This window comes from Scyliorhinus canicula, chromosome 25 (genome assembly GCF_902713615.1).
Source record: "Scyliorhinus canicula chromosome 25, sScyCan1.1, whole genome shotgun sequence".
Taxonomy (NCBI): Eukaryota; Metazoa; Chordata; class Chondrichthyes; order Carcharhiniformes; family Scyliorhinidae; genus Scyliorhinus; species Scyliorhinus canicula.
In genome coordinates this window covers 25,206,056-25,229,565 of record NC_052170.1, presented here as the reverse complement: position 1 = coordinate 25,229,565, position 23,510 = coordinate 25,206,056, and the positions used below count along the sequence as shown (strand labels likewise).

The 23,510-nt window shown below is 47.8% G+C and overlaps 1 protein-coding gene across 1 annotated transcript in view; it reads right to left on the bottom strand.

The window, feature by feature from the left end:
- Window positions 1–191: 191 nt before the first annotated feature.
- The window catches only part of LOC119957022 (serine/threonine-protein kinase N2-like), a 130,773-nt gene continuing 107,454 nt past the window's right edge, over window positions 192–23,510 (bottom strand). Inside the window, exons 8-12 of the mRNA XM_038784605.1 lie at window positions 13,281–13,389; window positions 9,874–9,950; window positions 5,855–5,930; window positions 4,516–4,607; window positions 192–372 (exon numbers count right to left, since the gene is read on the bottom strand). Of these exons, the coding sequence (XP_038640533.1) occupies window positions 192–372; window positions 4,516–4,607; window positions 5,855–5,930; window positions 9,874–9,950; window positions 13,281–13,389 (535 nt within the window). The remainder of the gene's footprint in view (window positions 373–4,515; window positions 4,608–5,854; window positions 5,931–9,873; window positions 9,951–13,280; window positions 13,390–23,510) is intronic.

The window sequence follows — 23,510 nt, the reverse complement described above, 5'->3', positions numbered from 1 at the left end:
CCCACCTCCCCCCCACCCACCCACCTCCTCCCCCACCCACCCACCTCCCCCCCCACCCACCCACCTCCTCCCCACCCACCCACCACCCCCCCACCCACCTCCCCAAACCCACCTCCCCCCCACCCACCCACCTCCCTCCCCCCCCCACCCCCACCCCCCCTATGGTCAGGCTGTGACGGATCTGTTTGTACTCACACAGCCCTGGGCTCTGAGAAGACGTCGGCGTGAATGTGCATCATCAAGTCCCCACCAGCTGTGTACTCCATCACAAAACATACATGTTCCGGAGTTTGAAAACACGCAAAGAGATTGACTAGAAATGGATGATTGGAGGTGTTGACGGTCTCGAAGATCCGTTTCTCGCACATCAGGCTGCAGAGGCAAGAGAACAGTTAAGAGCATTGGCGGACACACATCGTTACGCCGCTCAGAATAGTAGCAAATGTTTTCCTGGGTCACTGTCCGTGTGGAGTTTGCACATTCTCCCCGTGTCTGCATGGGTTTCATCCCCACAACCCAAATGATGTGCCACGCTAAATTGTCCTTAATTGGAAACAAAGAATGGGGTATTCTAAATTTTTAAAAAGAATAACAGACCATTCAAAATGTTTTTAAAAAATAAATGTTTTAAACTGGTATCATATTAGCTGGCGCAGTGCTCAACGCAGCCTGTCCACTGGACTGAACGCAGTGCTCAACGCAGCCTGTCCACTGGACTGAACGCAGTGCTCAACGCAGCCTGTCCACTGGACTGAACACAGTGCTCAACGCAGCCTGTCCACTGGACTGAACGCAGTGCTCAACGCAGCCTGTCCACTGGACTGAACGCAGTGCTAAACGCAACCTGTCCACTGAACTGAACGCAGTGCTCAACGCAGCCTGTCCACTGGACTGAAAACAGTGCTAAACGCAACCTGTCCACTGGACTGAACGCAGTGCTAAACGCAACCTGTCCACTTGACTGAAAACTGTGTTAAACACAACCTGTCCACTGGACTGAACGCAGCGCTAAACGCAACCTGTCCACTGGGCTGAACACCATGTGAAATGCAACCTGTCCACTGGACTGAATGCAGTGTTAAACGCAACCTGTCCACTGGACTGATCGCATTGTTAAACGCAGTCTGTCTACTGGACTGAACACAGTGCTAAACGCAACCTGTCCACTGGACTGATCGCACTGTTAAACGCAGCCTGTCTACTGGACTGAACGCAGTGCTAAACGCAGCCTGTCCATTTGACTGATCGCAGTGCTAAACGCAGCCTGTCCGCTGGACTGAACGCAGTGTTAAACACAGCCTGTCTACTGGACTGAACGCAGTGTTAAACGCAGCCTGTCCACTGGACTGAACGCAGTGTGAAACGCAGCCTGTCCATTGGACTGAACGCAGTGCTAAACACAACCTGTCCACTGGACTGAACGCAGTGTGAAACGCAGCCTGTCCATTGGACTGAACGCAGTGCTAAACACAACCTGTCCACTGGACTGAATGCCGTGTGAAACGCAACCTGTCCACTGGACTGAACGCAGTGTTAAACACAGCCTGTCCACTGGATTGAATGCAGTGCTAAACGCAGCCTGTCCATTGGACTGAACGCAGTGCTAAACGCAGCCTGTCCATTGGACTGAACGCAGTGCTAAACGCAGCCTGTCCATTGGACTGAACGCAGTGCTAAACGCAGCCTGTCCATTGGACTGAACGCAGTGTGAAACGCAGCCTGTCCATTGGACTGAACGCAGTGTGAAACGCAGCCTATCCACTGGACGGAATGCAGTGTGAAACGCAGCCTGTCCATTGCACTGAACGCAGTGTGAAACGCAGCCTATCCACTGGACGGAACGCAGTGCTAAACGCAGCCTGTCCACTGGACTGATTGCAGTGCTAAACGCAGCCTGTCCGCTGGACTGAACACAGTGTGAAACGCAGCCTGTCCACTGGACGGAACGCAGTGTTATACGCAACCTGTCCACTGGGTTGAACACACTGCTAAACACCGTGTTAAACGCAGCCTGTCCATTGGACTGAACGTAGTGTTAAACGCAGCCTGTCCATTGGACTGAACGTAGTGTTAAACGCAGCATGTCAGCTGGACTGAACACAGTGAAGTATGAAAGAAATCAAGAAACACGAATGTGGTGGAAAGATCACCTCTGCACATTATATAAATATGTAGCAAGGCTACCTGAGGCCAGGTGACACCGTGATTAGCACTGCTGCCTCTCAGCGCTAAGAACCTGGGTTCAATTCTGGCCTTGGGTCACTGTCTGTGCGGAGTCTGCACGTTCTCCCCGTGTGTGCGTGGGTTTCCTCCGGGTGCTCCGGTTTCCTCCCACAGTCCAAAGTTGTGCAGGTTGGGTGGATTATGGGATAGGTTGGGGGGAGTGGGACTAGGTTGGGTGTTCCTACAGAGGGTTAGTACAGACCCGATGGACCGAATGGCCTCCTTTTGCAGTCAGGATTCTATGGATTATACATCTTCAATAATATGTGGAGCCTGGGTTTGTATTAGAAAACGGTTAATATTATCCCAATATGAAAAAAGATAAACACGTCCAGGGAATTATATTGCAGCCAGCAAAACATCTGTGGAAAGAAAGTATTGTAATCCTTCCAAAAGGAGAGGGCAGAAGGACATCTAGAAACTAAAAATATAACAGGAACATTTGGTGTGGATGTCAAAGGAGGGTGCTGGTTGACGAAGCTCATTCAGTCTTCTGAAGATGTACTTGACCAAAATTTTCAGAAGGCTCTCGACATATTCCACCTAATAGAGTAATGAATGAGTTCAGAGAATGTGCTATCAGGGGTCTGGTAGCAGAATGGATTACTAGCTGACTTCAAGATCGGCAGCAATGGGCAGGGGTAAGTGGCAGTGATATTCAGAGGGGTAGGTGGTGAAGAGTGGCGTCCCAACGGGATTAGTGTTGGGAACGCTGCAATTCAGACTTTGGAATTAATACCACAATTTCTAAATTTGTGGATGACATTAGTCGGGGGGGGGGGGATATTCAATACCGATTGTAAATGGATATTAATGGGCAGCACGGTGGCCTAGTGGTTAGCACAACCGCCTCACGGCGCTGAGGTCCCAGGTTCGATCCCGGCTCTGGGTCACTGTCCGTGTGGAGTTTGCACATTCTCCCCGTGTCTGCGTGGGTTTCGCCCCCACGACCCAAAAATGTGCAGAGTAGGTGGATTGGCCACGCTAAATTGCCCCTTAATTGGAAAAAATAATTGGCTAATCTAAATTTAAAAGAAAAAAAAAAGTAAATGGATATTAATAAACTGGCACAATGGGTGTGCATGTGGAAACTGAATCCCAATAAAGACAAATGCAGAATAAATACATTTTGGTATGAATTATAAGGTCACATTTACTTAGAAAATAGGAAACTAACAGTAATCTATAATAATCTTTATTATCGTCACAATTGAGCTTACATTATCACTGCAATGAAGTCACTGTGAAAAACCCCGAGTTACCACATTCCGGTACCTGTTCGGGTACACTGAGGGAGAATTCAGAATGTCCAATTCACCTAACCTGCACATCTTTGGACTGTGGGAGGAAACCGGAGCACCCGGAGGAAACCCACGCACACAGGGGGGGGACGTGCAGACTCCACACAGACAGTGACCCAAGCCGGGAATCGAACCTGGGACCCTGTCGCTGTGAAGCCACAGTGCTAGCCACTGTGCTACTCTGATACCCATGTTACCATGCATGGCGTAATCCAAGTCCGTTTAGCTCAGTTGGCTGTGACGGCTGGTTTGTGATGGAGAGCGAGACCAGCAGCGCGGGTTCAAATCCCCGGACCGGCTGAGGGTATTCATGGCTTCTCAAACTTGCCCCTCTCCTGAGTTGTGGTGACCCTCAGGTTAAATCCCCACCAGTTAGCACTCCCCCTCAAAGGGGAGCAGTCGATGGTCACCTGGGACTATGGCAACTTTGCTTTACTTTTATACACATCTCCCTCCGACAGTGCAGCGCTCCTTCAGCACTGACACCAGGGGGGGGGGTGTCAGCCTGGACTATGGAGCTCAATCGTAGAGTGCATACATCTCCCTCCGACAGTGCAGCGCTCCCTCACTACTGAGACCAGGGGGAGTGTCAGCCTGGATTATGGAGCTCAATCCTAGAGTTTATACATCTCCCTCTGACAGTGCAGCGCTCCCTCAGCACTGACACCAGGGGGGGGGGGGGTGTCAGCCTGGACTATGGAGCTCAATCGTAGAGTACATACATCTCCCTCTGACAGTGCAGCGCTCCCTCAGTACTGACGCCAGGGGGGGTGGTGGGGGGGGGGGGGGGGGGGGGGGGGTGTCAGCCTGGATTATGGAGCTCAATCGTAGAGTACATACATCTCCCTCTGACAGTGCAGCACTCGCTCAGCACTGACACCAGGGGGGGGTGTCAGCCTGGACTATGGAGCTCAATCCTATGGCGACTTAATACTAAGCAATTGTAAGAAAAATAGAATGTATTTGTGTTTATAAGGAAAGCAAATGTCACCTGTCAACCTCATCCCTCGCAACAATATCTCCCTTCTTCAAGGCTTTGATGGCAAACAGTTGACCTGATTTCTTGTACTCCGAGAGCAGCACCTGGAATGAAGAAAAACCCAAGATGTCCAAAGTGAAAGCATGTTGGTGGACGAGACATGTCGTTCAGTTCCTCCCTCTCTTTGTCTGACATTGGTAACTTTGAGTGGTTCCAAATCTTTGAAATGCTGGTGAGGTTTATTTTTAAATACATAGGAGGTGGGTGTCACTGGTCAGGGTAGCATTTTATTGCCCCACCCCAATTACCCTCGAGCAGGTGATGGTGAGCGGCCATCTTGGTGAGCGGCCATCTTGAACTGTTGCAGTCCATGTGGATCAGGTACCCCTAGAAATACCATTACTTGGATGAATGCACAAGGCAGGATCAGTGTGGGAACGGAAAGCTCCCGGCCCAAAGGGGAAGGAGGCGGTGCTAGATCTGGCTCTGGGGAATAAGGTGGATCAGGTGACAGTCGGGGATCATTCCGGGAACGGTGATGACATGGCCTGGATTAGCCTTGCAAAAGGACAAGGAGCCCCTCATAATTTTGTACATCTCTATCAAATGTAGTCTCAGCCTTCTTCTATCCTTGAAACATAGAATTTACAGTGCAGAAGGAGGCCATTCAGCCCATTGAGTCTACACCGGCCCTCGAAAGAGAACTCTAGTCAAGCCCACGCCTCCACCCTATCCCCATAATCTAGCAACCCCGCCTAATCTTTTTGGACACGAAGGGACAATTTAGCGTGGCCAATCCACGTAACCTGCACATCTTGGGACAGTGGAAGGAATCCGGAGCACCCGGAGGAAACCCACGCAGACACGGGGAGAACGTGCAGACTCCGCACAGTCACCCGACTGTCTGTGCTGAGTCTGCATATCCTCCCCATGTGTGCGTGGGTTTCCTCCGGGTGCTCCGGTTTCCTCCCACAAGCCAAAGATGTGCAGGTTAGGTGGATTGGCCATGATAAATTGCCCTTAGTGTCCAAAATTGCCCTTATTGTTGGGTGGGGTTACTGGGTTATGGGGATAGGGTGGAGTTGTTAACCTTGGGTAGGGTGCTCTTTCCAAGAGCCGGTGCAGACTCGATGGGCCGAATGGCCTCCTTCTGCACTGTAAATTCTATGAAACTAGGCCCAGCTGACAATAGCCCTTCCCAGCCGCACATTTCCTTGCAGTGTCTTTTCTATTTTAAAGATGCCACTCAAGTCGCTTTTATGTGCGACAAGGGACTTAGGGGAGCAGTGCAACCCTGGCTCTGGAAGCCTGAACGGCCAACGTGAAAATCCCAAATCGTTTGGATCCTTACCTTTCCGAAGTGCCCCCTGCCCAAGACGGCGATCAATTTGAAATCATCCAGACTCAGAGAGGATTTCAGCTGTGTGCTGTGCGGAGAATAGGAAACAGACATCAGTACAAAGGGTCAACTCCTCGCGAGCATTCAGTCTTCATGGAGGAGACCCAATAACAGCCCAGTAATAGCCCAAAGTTGCTGCAAGTGCGCAGGCTGAGTAACGAGGGGCCTCAATGATCTGAAGAACAATCCCGAACACGGTCTCAAACACGGTCACGGCACAGTCGGAGCATTTAGGTTCAGTCCAAGTTACCATGAAGCCATTGAACTGTCATTAATAAGCTCATTTCCTTGGGTGAAGAAACTTGCCAACTTGATCTGGTCTGGCCTGGATGGTGTGAATGTCTTGTCAATTAGCTTTTACAGATTCAATGAAGCATTATGGGCTGGGAGAGCAACTCCAGCCGCCAAGCGAATGGCTCCCCAGCAAGAAGCACAAGGCTGGGGACCCGGAGAATCCCGCCATAAATTGGGGATAGCTGGGATACTGGGGTGAGCGCTGCTGGGCCGAACTGCTTCATCACAATCACCATTTTAATTTGAGTAGCCAAGTTCCCTTTAGTATTTTGTTAGAGTGCCCCTTTAAGGGGCTTTTTCCTGTTGTTTGGCCTAATTTAAGGGTCATTGAGTATAAGAATTGGCAAGTCATGTTGCAGCTGTATAGAACCTTAGTTAGGCCACACTTGGAGTAGTGTTCAATTCTGGTCGCCACACTACCAGAAGGATGTGGAGGCTTTAGAGAGGGTGCAGAAGAGATTTACCAGGATGTTGCCTGGTATGGAGGGCATTAGCTATGAGGAGAGGTTGAATAAACTCAGATTGTTCTCACAGGAACAATGGAGTTGAGGGGCGACCTGATAGAGGTCTACAAAATTATGAGGGGCATGGACAGAGTGGATAGTCAGAGACTTTTTCCCAGGGTGCAAGAGTCAATTACCAGGGGGCATAGGTTCAAGGTGTGAGGGGCAAGGTTTAGAGGAGATGTACGAGGTAAGTTTTTTACACAGAGGGTAGTGGGTGCCTGGAACTCGCTGCCGGAGGAGGTGGTGGAAGCAGGGACGATAGTGACATTTAAGGGGCATCTTGACAAATACGTGAATAACAAAGAACAAAGAAAATTACAGCACAGGAACAGGCCCTTCGGCCCTCCCAGCCTGCGCCGATCCAGATCCTTTATCTAAACCTGTCTCCTATTTTCCAACGTCTACTTCCCTCTGTTCCCCGCCCGTTCATATACCTGTCTGGATGCCTCTTAAATGATGCTATCGTGCCCGCCTCTACCACCTCCGCTGGCAAAGCATTCCAGGCACCCACCACCCTCTGCGTAAAAAACGTCCCACACACAGACCAGAACTGCACGCAGTATTCCAAATGTGGCCTAACCAAAGTCCTATACAACTGTAACATGACCTGCCAACTCTTGTACTCAATACCCTGTCCGATGAAGGCAAGCATGCTGTATGCCTTCTTGACCACTCCATCAACCTGCGTTGCCACCTTCAGGGTACAATGGACCTGAACTCCCAGATCTCTCTGCACATCAATTTTCCCCATGATCCTTCCATTGGCCATATAGTCCGCTCTTGAATTTGATCTTCCAAAATGCATCACCTCGCATTTGCCTGGATTGAACTCCATCTGCCATTTCTCTGCCCAACTCTCCAATCTATCTATATTTTGTTGTATTCTCTGACAGTCCTCCTCGCTATCTGCAACTCCACCAATCTTAGTATCATCTGCAAACTTGCTAATCAGACCACCTATACCTTCCTCCAGGTCATTTATGTAGATCACAAACAACAGTGGTCCGAGCACGGATCCCTGTGGAACACCACTAGTCACCCTTCTCCATTTTGAGACACTCCCTTCCACCACTATTCTCTGTCTCCTGTTGCCCAGCCAGTTCTTTATCCATCTAGCTAGTACACCCTGAATACGACTTCACTTTTGCCATCAACCTGCCATGGGAAACCTTATCAAACGCCTTACTAAAGTCCATATATATGACATCTACAGCCCTTCCCTCATCAATTAACTTTGTCACTTCCTCAAAGAATTCTATTAGGTTTGTAAGTCATGACCTTCCTTGCACAAAACCATGCTGCCTATCACTGATAAGTCTATTTTCTTCCAGATATGAATAGATCCTATCCCTCAGTATCTTCTCCAACAGTTTGCCTACCACTGACGTCAAGCTCACAGGTCTGTAATTCCCTGGATTTTCCCTGCTACCCTTCTTAAACAAAGGGACAACATTGGCAATTCTCCAGTCCTCCGGGACCTCACCCGTGCTCAAGGATGCTGCAAAGATATCTGTTAAGGCCCCAGCTATGTCGACCCTCGCTTCCCTCAGTAACCTGGGATAGATTCCATCCGGTCCTGGGGACTTGTCCACCTTAATGTCTTTTAGAATGCCCAAAACTTCCCCTTTCCGTATGACAACTTGACCTAGAGTATTTAAACATCCATCCCTAGCCTCAACATCCGTCTTGTCCCTCTCCTTTGTGAATACCGATGCAAAGTACTCATTAAGAATCTCACCCATTTCCTCTGAGTCCACGCATGAATTCCCTCTCTTGTCTTTGAGTGGGCCAATCCTTTCCCTAGTTACCCTCTTGCGCCTTACATACGAATATAAGGCTTTGGGATTTTCCTTAACCCTGTTAGCCAAAGATATTTCATGACCCCTTTTAGCCCTTTTTATTGCGCGTTTGAGATTCGTCCTACTTTCCCGATATTCCTCCAAAGCTTCATCAGTTTTGAGTCGCCTCGATCCTATGTATGCTTCCTTTTTCACCTTAGCTAGTCTCAAAATTTCACCCGTCATCCATAGTTCCCTAATCTTGCCATTTCTATCTCTCATTTTCACAGGAACATGTCTGTCCTGCACTCTAATCAACCTTTCCTTAAAAGACTCCCACATTTCAAATGTGGATTTACCCTTAAACAGCTGCTCCCAATCCACATTCCCTAGCTCCTGCCGAATTTTGTTATACTCTGCCTTTCCCCAATTTAGCACTCTTCCTTTCGGACCCCTCTTGTCTTTGTCCATGAGTATTCTAAAACTTACGGAATTGTGATCGCTATTCCCAAAGTAATCACCGACTGAAACATCAACCACCTGGCCGGGATCATTCCCCAATACCAGGTCCAGTATGGCCCTTCCCGAGTTGGACTATTTACATACTGCTCTAAAAAACTCTCCTGGATGCTCCTTACAAATTCTGCTCCATCTACGCCTCCAACACTTCACGAATCCCATTCAATGTTGAGGAAGTTAAAATCTCCCATCACAACCACCCTATTGCTCCTACATTTTTCTATAATCTGTCTGCATATTTGTACCTCTACTTCATGCTCACTTCTGGGAGGCCTGTAGTAAAGTCCCAACAATGTTACTGCACCCTTCCTATTTCTCAGCTCCACCCATATTGCCTCAGTGCTCGAATCCTCCATCGTGCCCTCCTTAATCACAGCTGTGATATCATCTCTGACGAGCAATGCAACTCCTCCACCCCTTCTACATCCCTCTCTATCCCTCCTGAAGCATCATAGGATGGGAATAGAGGGATATGGACCCCGGAAGTGTAGAAGGTTTTAGGTTAGATGGGCAGCATGATCGGCGCAGGCTTGGAGGGCCGAAGGGTCTGTTCCTATGCTGTACTTTTCTTTCTACTTTAAGAAAGCGACACTGGGTTGTATGGGAAGAGAACTGTGAGACTCAACAAGTCAACTGAGTAACGCTCTCCATTTGGCTTCACCTGCTGATTTGGGTAGATTGACACATCTCAGTTGTACACCAATTTCTAGTGGAATAGCCTCTCAAGCAGCTCAGTTTTACACACTGTCGTTGGCAGCATAAGCAGGCCCACCATCATTACCCGGCACAAATAGGGATCGGCAATAACCGCTGGCCTTGCCAGGAACAACGCCTTTTCCGGGAATGACTGAAGAGCACTGACAAATGGACATACCTTTGCTGATGATTACCATCCAGGTCCGATATCGTCGAAACACGCTTTATTGGAGAAAGTGGCGGAGCGATATCAGTCTGGAAAAGCGAAACAAGGTAAGAAACAGGAGCAGGAATAGGCCACGTCAAGTGGTGACGGATAGAATACTGGGTCCTACTCCTCATAACACGTTGCAGCTTTTTTTGCGCAGACATAGATATTGCCTGAAGTGCATCTTTCAACACGTTTCCACGTGCTCTTTTGTGTATAACCAGTTAAACCAAATTAAACCAACGAAGGGACAAATCAAAAGAGCAGCTCGTTAAAGGGATACAGCATCAACCAAAAACATATCACAAATTAATGTGATTAAAGGGGGTCAATAAAATACCCCAGTCCTCACAGTGCCCACGGGGCATGGCGGGTAACACAGGGCATGGCGGGTAACACGGGGCATGGCAGGTAACACAGGGCATGGCGGGTAACACAGGGCATGGCGGGTAACACAGGGCATGGCGGGTACTGCCCCTCTGTATGTGAGCATGGCTGTGCCCCAAATCAACAGCCACCATCCAGGTGAAATTAAACAGACAATTAAATATTCCATTCCCTATTTTTAAACAAAATTTATCATTTGGATTTCATGCGTACAACCCAACAACAAACGGTGGCCAACCTGCAACTCAATGCAGCCTGTAGGCAAGTGGAGGATACCCTTCCAGGGAGACAGTCTACAGTCGCACAAAGACAGAAAACTCACCTGCACAGGCTTCCGAGTGTCGTGGCCTGGAGGCAGCCTAGCTCTCAGATATCAAACACCTCACTGACCAAGAGGTAAAACCGATCAAAGACTTGCTAAGTGAGCCGATGTCAGGCACCCTGGATAAAATAGGTGCCGGGGAACAGCACCCTACTCTGACTTCCGAACAGCAGAGGGATGGCGGGGTAAAGTCCCCTCCAATAACGGAGAGGGGCAGAGCACACACACACTCACAACACACCCCCCCACACACACATACACTCACACACACACACTCACTCAAACACACGCCCCCCCACACACACGCCCCAACCCACACACACGCCCCCCCACACTCACACACACTCACTCAAACACACGCCCCCCCCACACACACGCCCCAACCCACACACACGCCCCCCCCACACACACACACACTCACTCAAACACACGCCCCCCCACACACACGCCCCAACCCACACACACGCCCCCCCCACACACACACACACTCAAACACACGCCCCCCCACACACACGCGCCCCCCCCCACACACACACACACACACACACTCACTCACACACACACACACACGCCCCCCCCCACACACACGCCCCCCCCACACACACACGCCCCCCCCCCCCACACACACACGCTCCCACACCCCCACACACACACGCTCCCACACCCCCACACACACGCACTGAGGAACAAAACCCAGGGAGAGGAGTATATTCAGAAAGCACCATTAGCCCAGAAATCCCAGAAATAGAACATAAAGTAAAAATTAACATAGAATTGACAGGACTGGCAGAGATCGATAGTCGATGCGTTTAAAGGATTTATCGGCACACCATTAGCCTCGATAACTAGGTAGCAAATGACACCAGCCACTAAAAGGAAGATACAATCCCAAGCCACAACTACCCCATCAAGGCAGATAATCCACAAATGAAGGAAAGCTGTAAAGAGTTGAGAAACAATATTACACAGCTGACTATTCACAGCCCTGTACTAACTGCCGTGGGGCTACGGTTCTTTACCCATGCAAACCGCAGCAGTATATCCCATACCTTGAGTTGTCTGTAATACTGCAATATGACAGACTGCGTTGGAGAATGTGTGCCAGATACAAAAGAAAACAGCAATTTGTAAAAGCATAACCATTTCTCCAGATCCACAGGGATGTGACCCCTGCCACATTTACAACAGGTACCTCGATATGATTGCGTCAAAAACCCTTTGGAAAAAAAGAAATCACGGGCAGCTCTCACAGGCTCGCTCGCGGCGTCAGGGAACCTGGTTCAATTCCGGCCTCGGGTGACTGTGTGGAGTCTGCACGTTCTCCCCGTGTGTACGTGCGTTCCCTCCGGCTGCTCCGGTTTCCTCCCACAGTCCAAAGACGTGCAGGTTTGGTGGATTGGCCCTTAGGTGGGGTTACGGGGATAGGGCGGGGGAGTGGGCATAGTAGGGAGCTCTTTCGGAGGGTTGGTGCAGACTAGACGGGCCGAATGGCCTCCTTCTGCACTGTAGGGGTTCTATAAACTATCAATTTGTTTTCAATGAGAAACTATGATGGAGGGTGTGGAATGCAGTGAAGGTTGGAGGGAATAGGAGACAGTGAGTAGATGAAGTTGCAATTGGAGGACAGGAGATTTGGACTTTAAAAGATTGCTCACCGAGAGTAAAGTGTCACAGACCGAAACTGAAAGTGCCACAGGATGTGGGCGTCGCCGGCTGGGCCATCATTTGTTACCCATCCCTAATTGCCCTTAAACTGAGGGGTTAGTGGCCCATCCCCGAGGGCATTTAAGAGTCAACCACGTTGCTATGGGCCTGGAGTCACGTGTAGGCCAGACCGGGTAAGGACGGCAGATTTCCTTCCCTAAAGGACATTAGTGAACCAGATGGGTTTTTAGAACAATTAACAATGGTTTCATGGTCATCATTAGACATTTCCATAGAATCCCTACAGTGCAGAAGGAGGCCATTTGGCCCATCAAAAGAGCACCCTATTCTAAATCCACTCCCCCACCTTATCCCTGTAACCCCTTCCAACCTGCACATCTTTGGACTGTGGGGGGAAACTGGAGCACCCAGAGGAAACCCACGCAGAAATGGGGAGGACGTGCAGACTCCGCACAGACCGAACCCGGGCGTGAGGCAACCATGGCAGGATTTGAATCCAGATCACCCTGGGTCTCTGGATCACGGGTCTAGTGAAAACACCACTTTGCCACTGCCTGCCCCTGGTGTGGGAGCAGGAAGAGAAGTCATTGCAAGTGATTCTCAGCAGAAGTTACAATGGGTAAAATGTGGGGGGGGGGGGGTACAGTGGGTCGCACATTGGAACAGCCAAGGCCCAGATGGAGAAAGGCATGGATGCCATGTATATCGGCCAGTTCACTGAGACAGGGGTAAAGTCAGGCAATGCTACGGAGGGGGAACCAGGCAGCGAAAATGTGGATCGCAGAGGGCCCCGAGCGGGAATTTACAAAATCCAATCTGTGGCTTTGGTGCCTGCTGGAAATCTGAACAGAGAGATCCAGCGAGTCACGGGAAAGGCAGACATGAACTTGGGAGAAGGGACATGTTAAAGAGGTCACGTTTTACTGTGGAATCTATTAACTGCACCTATTCATGGGAAAGCTGTTTCTGAAATTGTACAAAAAAGAACAGGATAGCTTCTAACCTGCGTTGGTTTATCGCCATTGGAACTGCTCTTCGACTCCAGTGACGCTTTCCGAGGCGTGCTTGAAGGTTCATCATTATCAAAGGACAACTTTTCAAATGACAGGTCTCTGAAAACAGAGGAGGTCCATCAGTACGGTCAGCACACAGCCCAGTGTCTTCATCCAGAACAATGCAACCAGCGGTGTGAGGCCTATCCACTCGTTACAAAGGCCATTCAGCCCAGCCAACCCATGTCAGTGTCTATCGCCCACTCAAACCTGTTCCCATCCGTCCACGCCTGAATCTATCTGCTCCCTTTCCCCCTCATTTGCTTGCCTGGCGCCCAGTGGTAGCGACTTCTCATCACTCTCCTGAAACTCATTTTGGATTTCTTGGTCCAATCCTATATCAATGGCTTATGATTCTGCTCTCACCCCCAAGCGGAAACATCCTCTCTGTATTAAGAACTCTAGCAGGTCACCCCACAGCCTCCCTAATTCAGCAGAAGAGTCCCAACCCTTCAATCCTTTCCTGATAGAAATATATACCCCTTCATTTCTGGTATCGTCCATTTAAATCTCCCCTGCACCTACTCCAGTGCCTCTATTTCCTTTCTATGATGTGGAGATGCCGGCTTTGGACTGGGGTGGGCAGATTAAAGTCCAACCAGGTTAAAGTCCAACAGGTTTGTTTCGAATAACTAGCTTTCGGAGCGCAGCTCCTTCCTCAGGTGAATGAAGAGGTGGGTTCCACAAACACATAGATAGACAAAGTCAAGGATGCAAGACGATACTTTGAATGCAGGCCTTTGCAGGTAATTAAGTCTTTACAGGTCCGGACAGAGCAACTGGAGAGATGGGTAACCCCAGGTTAAAGAGGTGTGAATTGTCTCAGGCCAGGACAGTTGGTTGGATTTCGCAAGCCCAGGCCAGATGGTGGGGGATGAATGTAATGCGACATGAATCCAAGGTCCCGGTTGAGGCCGTATTCATATGTGCAGAACTTGGCTACAAGTTTCTGCTCGGCGATTCTACGTTATTGCGCGGCCTGAAGGCCGCCTTGGAGAACGCTTACCCGCTTTGTATAAAATGGTGACTCCAACTGCATGCAATAGAAGTGTGACCCACCCACGGTTCAATATATCACTGACCTTCTATTTTGTTTGATCAAATATATTTGTCCCCATGTGTGTGTACATTTTCTTGCTATTGGAGTGATCGAGTCAACTTAAATAACCCAGCAGCAAGCTTCTGTATTTTAAAAATAAATAAAGTTAGTTCCTTCCTCACACACTTAAATTTGACATTTTACCTTTGACAGAGGTTAAGCGAACCAGCGTGTAGTTTCCTGCCTTCTGTCTCTCTCCCGCCCTTTTAAAACTTTTTGAGTTATATTTGCTATATTCCAATCGAATGGGACTTCCCCCGAATTTAGGAAGCTTTGGGAAATTAACACAAATAGAACAGTACAGCACAGAACAGGCCCTTCGGCCCTCGATGTTGTGCCGAGCAATGATCACCCAACTTAAACCCACGTAACCCGTATACCTGTAACCCAACAATCCCCCCATTAACCTTACACTACGGGCAATTTAGCATGGCCAATCCACCTAACCCGCACATCTTTGGACTGTGGGAGGAAACCGGAGCACCCGGAGGAAACCCACGCACACACGGGGAGGACGTGCAGACTCCACACAGACAGTGACCCAGCCGGGAATCGAACCTGGGACCCTGGAGCTGTGAAGCATTGATGCTAACCACCATGCTACCACAAATGCATCGACTATCTCACCCGCCACTTTAAAAAAAAAAGAGCCCAGGCTGGAGTCCTTCCATTCAAAGCCGTGTCTACCCTTCTAACCTGCTAAATAGTAGGTAGCATGGTGGTTAGCATCAATGCTTCACAGCTCCAGGGTCCCAGGTTCGATTCCCGGCTGGGTCACTGTCTGTGTGGAGTCTGCACGTCCTCCCCGTGTGTGCGTGGGTTTCCTCCGGGTGCTCCGGTTTCCTCCCACAGTCCAAAGATGTGCGGGTTAGGTGGATTGGCCATGCTAAATTGCCCGTAGTGTAAGGTTAATGGGGGGATTGTTGGGTTACGGGTATGCAGGTTATGTGGGTTTAAATGGGGTGATCATGGCTCGGCACAACATTGAGGGCCGAAGGGCCTGTTCTGTGCTGTACTGTTCTATGTTCTATGATGTAAAATAATTTACTACTCCTGCCATCGCTCTCTTGTTAAGAGTGGCATTGTTACCATCCCCATGGGGAACCAAGTTTAATGAATGAGGTGAAGAGATTAGCAACAAGGTTTCACTTTACAAATCAGAAACATGAATTGACAAATGATACTTCAAATAAACAGGTAAATTGCTCGTTAAGCAGACAATACAACAGAGGTGTCTTATACAACCACAACATTCCCAGCCCTCTGCACAAATGTGTCACTATTTAGCTGCACGGTTCTTTATCCTTGCTGGGTATCCGATCTGACAAGTGTTTTGACATTTGAGTTCCATGGGTGTGATTATCGTCAGCTCGGCACATTTCTACAAACCTTCCCTCCCTCAGGTCCCAACAGGTGAAGGTGTAATTTCCAGGGTTCCTCTGGAACTGACCAACCAATAACTCACCGGTTCACCGTTTGGCCACTTTTGAGAAGACACTCAGCTCTTCAGCATCTGAGTTATCCACCCAACTTCCCAGGTTTTAGACTTTCTTTAGCCAGCTTGTACAGTGCCCCCACAAGTTCCTGCCTCCTTTTTCGACAAAACAGAAAAGCTGACGTCTTCTCGAGAGTGATTTGCTGCTTTGCCCCACAAGAGTTGCGAGTTTCTTTTTTACTGTCTCGATCTGCATTGTGCCCTCATCCTCCAGCTCCTCTGCTTCCAGCTCTCCTTTGCATCTGTCCGTCACAAGTTCATAGAACATAGACATAGAACAGTACAGCACAGAACAGGCCCTCGATGTTGTGCCGAGCAATGATCACCCTACTCAAACCCACGTATCCACCCTATACCCGTAACCCAACAACCCCCCCTTTAACCTTACTTTTTAGGACACTACGGGCAATTTAGCATGGCCAATCCACCTAACCCGCACATCTTTGGACTGTGGGAGGAAACCGGAGCACCCGGAGGAAACCCACGCACACACGGGGAGGACGTGCAGACTCCGCACAGACAGTGACCCAGCCGGGAATCGAACCTGGGACCCTGGAGCTGTGAAGCATTTATGCTAACCACCATGCTACCATGCTACCCCAATTTCTTAACTTATTTCCTGTTGGCATTGCTTCCAGGTCAAGGGTTGCCAGGTCACATGGCCCAGTATTTTGTATAATGCAAAGAAATTACAATTTATCCCCTTCGAGACTCTAAAAGGCCTTTTCAAACGTTCTTAAAAAGTTAGATTCCAGAGATATTTTAAAGAAAACAAAAATGCTCCTTACTGTACTGCTTCTGGGTCAAAGGTTGTCAGTGTATTATCCTGTCTTTTTTAAACTAATGTGCCTGTAAAAATATTTTACTGTTTTGCATTCGTAGATAATTTAATTTCACAATTAATGTGGAGTCCCAAAAGGAAGTATCTGCTTTAAGAATCATAAAACATTTGGGACCTACCCAGTCGGCACGAGTCAGTGCGACCAGACTTTGAATTGGCAACCCCCTAATTTACCTTACAGCTAAATCTTTGATTGGTCAGGAGTTGAAAATCAAACTAGTGGAGGCTCCTGGGAAGGGGATCGATTAGACGAATGATGACTGATAGTAAAGGAAACCTGACCGCATATAACGGCATGTATTTTATCTGTGGCCATACCAGAAAATTGGGAAGGCTCCTGCTATTTGGGACAGGTAGTCCCTTATATGCATCACATTCAGCAATTGCAGGACCATCCCCATCACAGGACGACACAAAGTGTTGTAACATGGGCACAAATCCTGGGAATAATGATACCACCTTACGCAAACTACGAGACATCCTTGAGCATGTAGCTAATGACACTGCGGAAGCTGTTAACCAGATAGAAACTGAGATGGTTGCTATCAGAGTGGTTGCCCTGCAGAATAGGATGGCCCTTGATTTCTTGTTAGCTGAAAAGGGAGGCACTTGTGCCCTGATTGGCAGTGACTGCTGCACATACATCCCTGATAACTCAGAGAAAATTTATAATCTGGTGGATCACATTCGTAGAGAGGTGACAAGATTACATGAAAATGAGGGATGGGACTTTAGCTTTGGGTGGTTAGGATCGTCAGGACAGAGGATGTGTTCTGGATTATAATCGCCATTGTAATCTTGTTTGTCGTATGGTTACTGTTTTGATGTTGCGCAAGATATTTGTATTGTACTAACACGGGAGAACAGCCCTAGCCTCCTTGCTGCCAGGCTCATAACACACAGGGAACTGTCATACGTCCGTTCCCCATACGGGAACCTTCTCTACGGAGGACACAATAATTTTCTAAAAGGTGTTGATTCAAAGATCAACAAGGAGGGAATTGTGGAAGGGAAGTTAATGAGTTACCAATTTAGACTATATTTTAACTCTGCTTTTGAGTGAAAATAAGCAGGCCAAGTAATGTAAACAAAATACTGCTTAGTATTTTGTACTCGGCCTTATTATGATAATAAGTTGTTCTTCCGAAGGACAACAAGATGCGCACTCGAATTGTTCATATTTCCCCTTGCCAAGCTTTATCTCTTCAAAGTTGTTTATTTCACACTATTAATATAATGGTTTTCGACTGCATCACTCAGAGTGCTTTGCAGCTAGAACACTCTCTCTCTGCAAATATATTTGTGCAAATAAATTTCCTTAAATCGAACCTCGAGGAATTTGCCTTTATTATGATTTCCACGACACCTCTTAATTTCTTTACGTTTCCTTTCTGCTGTGGATGCGCTTAATGTTTGCCATTTTCCTAACCCTCGATTGATGCCTATACCTTTATTCATCCATGGAATGTCACCAGTGTTTAATTTGTTCTTTCCTTTTCATGGGGAGTTTCTTTTTCCTGGAGTTTGTAGAACACCAGTTTCAATGTTTCGCATTGTTGTTCGAAATAGCTGTCTGCCGACTGTTTCCCATTTAATTTTCTCAAACTTTAATCTCAGTTTCCTCAAAAGTAGCTTCTCCCCGATCTGTTAATCTGGCCTTTGTCACACTGATGCCCTTTTTGTTGTCATCACCTCTTATTCATATAAGATATGATATTAGGATCACTATTGCCTCGATGTTCCTCTATTTCTACATCTTTTATCTGGTCTGGTTCATTCACCATTACTGGATCCAACTGTGAATTAACCCCTGTTGTCCTTTTTATCCTGGTGCTGGAACCCCATTCTTTTATCCCCTTTAGTTGAATGTTGGCATTTATAGCTAAAGGAATAGTGTATAAAGGAAGGACGTGTTGCTGCAACTATACACGGCATTGGCGAGATCGCACCTGGAGTATTGTGCACAGTTTTGGTCCCTTATTTGAGGAAAGATGTAGTGGCATTTGGAGACAGTTCAGAGGAGGTTCCAGAGATGAGGGTTTGTCGCATCAGGAGAGATTGAGCAGTTTAGGCCGATACTCTCTGGAGTTTAGAAGAATGAGGGGAGATTAAATTGAGGTATACAAGATGCTAAAAGGTATGGATAAAGTAGACGTGGAGCTGGTGCGTCCGCTTCTGGGCATTCTAAAACAAGAGGTCATTATTTTAGAATAAGAGGTAGCAAAGTTCAAACAGATTTGAGGAGAAACTACTTCTGCCAAAGGGTTGTGAATCTGTGGAACTCGCTATCCCGGAGTGCGGTGGATGCAGGGACAGCGAGTAAATTTACGGAGGAGTTCGGCTGATTTTTTAAAAAATATAAATTTAGAGTACCCAATTATTTCTTTTCCCCCAATTCAGGGGCAATTTAGCGTGGCCAATTCACCTAACCTACACATCTTTGGGTTGTGGGGGTGAAACCCACGCAGACACAGGGAGAATGTGCAAACTCCACAAGGTCAGTGACCCAGGGCTGGGATTCGAACCCGGGCCCTTGGCGCCGTGACGTAGAAGTGCTAACCACTGTGCCGCATGCCACCCTGAGTTAGGCAGATTTTTTATTGGAAATGGGTTGAAGGGTTATGGAAAGCGGGCAGGACGGTGGAGTTAAGGCCAGGATCGAATGGCAGAGCTTCAATATCTTATGAACTTATAGAACGATACAGCGCAGTACAGGCCCTTCGGCCCTCAATGTTGCACCAACATGGAAAAAAACTAAAGGCCATCTAACCTACACTATGCCCTTATCATCCATATGCTTATCCAATAAACTTTTAAATGCCCTCAATGTTGGCGAGTTCACTACTGTTGCAGGTAGGGCATTCCACGGCCTCACCACTCTTTGCGTAAAAAACCCACCTCTGACCTCTGTCCTATATCTATTACCCTTCAATTTAAGGCTATGTCCCCTCGTGATAGCCACCTCCATCCGCGGGAGAAGGCTCTCGTTGTCCACCCTATCTAACCCTCTGATCATTTTGTATGCCTCTATTAGGTCACCTCTTAACCTTCTTCTCTCTAACGAAAACAACCTCAAGTCCATCAGCCTTTCCTCATAAGATTTTCCCTCCATACCAGGCAACATCCTGGTAAATCTCCTCTGCACCCGTTCCAAAGCTTCTACGTCCTTCCTATAATGGGGCGACCAGAACTGTACGCAATACTCCAAATGCGGCCGTACTAGAGTTTTGTACAACTGCAACATGACCTCATGGTTCCGGAACTCAATCCCTCTACCAATAAAGGCCATCACACCATAGGCCTTCTTCACAACCCTATCAACCTGGGTGGCAACTTTCAGGGATCTATGTACATGAACACCGAGATCCCTCTGCTCATCCACACTACCAAGAATTTTACCATTAGCCAAATATTCCGCATTCCTGTTATTCTTTCCAAAGTGAATCACCTCACACTTCTCCACATTAAACTCCATTTGCCACCTCTCAGCCCAGCTCTGCATCTTATCTATGTCCCTCTGTAACCTGCAACATCCTTCCGCACTGTCTACAACTCCACCGACTTTAGTGTCGTCTGCAAATTTACTTACCCATCCTTCTGCTCCCTCCTCTAGGTCATTTATAAAAATGACAAACAGCAACGGCCCCAGAACAGATCCTTGTGGTACGCCACTCGTAACTGAACTCCATTCTGAACATTTCCCATCAACCACCACTCTCTGTCTTCTTTCAACTAGCCAATTTCTGATCCACATCTCTAAATCACCCTCAATCCCCAGCCTCCGTATTTTCTGCAATAGCCGACCGTGGGGAACCTTATCAAACGCTTTACTGAAATCCATATACACCACATCAACTGCTTTACCCTCGTCCACCTGTTCAGTCACCTTCTCAAAGAACTCGATAAGGTTTGTGAGGCATGACCTACCCTTCACAAAACCATGCTGACTATCCCTAATCATATTATTCTTATGCATGTGCCGAATTAATATCAGGGCAGTTAAAATCCCCCGTGTTTATTATTCTACTTTTCTTTAATCCTCAATTGACTCATTTGAACACTTCCTCCTCTTTTCCTCCATAAAGTTTTTCATCGGACCTTTAAAAACTGAACTTCAGCAACTCTGCTCACTCGGCATCTGTTATGGTTACTTGGCAGTGAGAGGGAACTGGAACCACTCGCGAATGGGCTCGCAGCAGTGACGCTTCCAGCAGATTGCAAAGGAATCTCAGGCAAAGCCAGACAAGGCCCGAGGGAGGGGCAAACTCTCCTCCGAAGGGAAGGATCAGCCAAGTAGTTTAGAAAGAGTCCCCAATTGAGAGAAGCTGTCACTCATGGAACAGAATGTAAAAAATTGTTACATTTTGTATTTGTGCAGTAATGATCTTAAAACGCGGGTTTAAGGTACAAACAGTCAGTATGTCTGCTGATGCTGTGATTAAGGGTATGTAAAAACGAGGTAATCACTGATTTTAACCATTTACTTATTACAAATGGTGGGCTGATCGAATATTGTTTTTGGAGGATCCCTGGAGTGTAGATAATTTGAGGGATTGTGTTTTGGTCCTGGATAACCAGACCATGGGATATCTTGTGGGAGGAGTCGGTAGAATGTCTTATGTTGAACGTAGTTAGATGTAATTAAGGGCAGGAGCCAAATCTATCTGTAGTTTCAGTTTGCCATAGGATTTGAAGTTGAACAGAAGTGTCTTGAGCTGGCTCCTGAAAGGTTCTCTCCAAGGCCTCCTGACAGAGAAAAGCAAGTAAACCTGATTGTGAACTTTATTTATAAGTGGTCTTTGAACTATATTGGTTAGCTTAAATTGGAGTATGTATAACTGCAGATGTAGGGAGTAAGTTAAAGTTCTCATCATGGAAAACATAAATAAGGGGGCAAAAAGAAATTAAACTATTTGAGTGATGAAAGGGACAAACAGAGAACATTTGACAAGGCCCTGCCGTGGGATATAGGTTCTGGGCCTTGGCATGACCTGGAGCATTTTACCATCCTAGAGCAGTGACACCCACTCACTCCAGCCAGGACACAAAATAGCAGCCAAGCAAAAGGAACAGGAGGGCCTTTGAGCCCCACCCCGCATTTAATAAGATCATGGCTGATTTTGGACCACTTTCTCGCCCAGTCCCATATCTCTCAATTTCCTCGAGAGTTCAGTAATCTCCCCATCTCGAATGTACTCAACCACTGCCCAACCAGAGCTCTCTGGGGTAAAAAGTTCACAAAGATTCACAGCCCTCAGAAAAATACATTTCTCCTCATTTCATTCCGAACTGGTCATCCTCTTATCTTGATCCTATATCCTCCGGGATTTAGTCTCTCCAGTCAGGAGAAACAGCCTTTTTGGTGCCTACACTGCCAAACCCTCGCAGAGTTCTACATCTCTCCATGAGATCACCTCTCAGTCTGCTACATGTTACACAGCGTAAAGCTCTTTCTACACAACCTACCCCATCATATAACCCTCCTTGCCCGGGGGGGGGGCACGTTATCACAGTGGTTAACACTACTGCCTCACAACATCAGGGTTCAATTCAGGTCTTGGGTCACTGTCTGTGCGGAGTCTGTGCGGAGTCTGCGCGTTCCCCCCGTGTCTGAGTGGGCTTCCTCTGGGTACTCACCTAAGAGCACGTAACAAAGAACAAAGAAAAGTACAGCACAGGAACAGGCCCTTCGGCCCTCCAAGCCTGTGCCGACCATGCTTCCCGTCTAAACTAAAATCTTCTACACTTCCTGGGTCCGTATCCCTCTATCCCCATCCTATTCATGTATTTGTCAAGATGCCCCTTAAATGTCACTATCGTCCCTGCTTCCACCACCTCCCCCGGCAGAGAGTTCCAGGCACCCACTACCCTCTGTGTGAAAAAACTTGCCTCGGACATCTCCTCTAAACCTTGCCCCTCCCACCTTAAACCTATACTCACTAGTAATTGACCCCTCTACCCTGGGAAAAAGCCTCTGACTATCCACTCTGTCTATGCCCCTCATAATTTTGGAGACCTCTATCAAGTCGCCCCTCAACCTCCGTCGTTCCAGTGAGAACAAACCGAGTTTATTCAACCGCACCTCATAGCTAATGCCCTCCATACCAGGCAACATCCTGGTAAATCTCTTCTGCACCCTCTCTAAAGCCTCCACATCCTTCTGGTAGTGTGGCAACCAGAATTGAACACTATACTCTAAGTGTGGCATAACTAAGGTTCTATACAGCTGCAACATGACTTGCCAATTCTATACTCAATGCCCCGGCCAATGAAGGCAAGCATACTGTATGCCTTCTTGACTACCTTCTCCACCTGTGTTGCCCCTTTCAGTGACCTGTAGACCTGTACACCTAGATCTCTCTGACTGTCAATACTCTTGAGGGTTCTACCATTCACTGTATATTCCCTACCTGCATTAGACCTTCCAAAATGCATCACCTCACATTTGTCCGGATTAAACTCCATCTGCCATCTCTCCAAGTCTCCAAACGATCCAAATCCTGCTATATCGTCTGACAGTCCTCATTGCTATCCGCAATTCCACCAACCTTTGTGTTGTCTGCAAACTTACTAATCAGACCAGTTACATTTTCCTCCAAATCATTTATATGTACTACGAACAGCAAAGATCCCAGCACTGAATCCCAGCCGAACACCACTAGCCCTCCAATTAGAAAAGCACCTTTCCATTGCTACTCTCTGCCTTCTATGACTGAGCCAGTTCTGTATCATCAGCAAACCTGGAT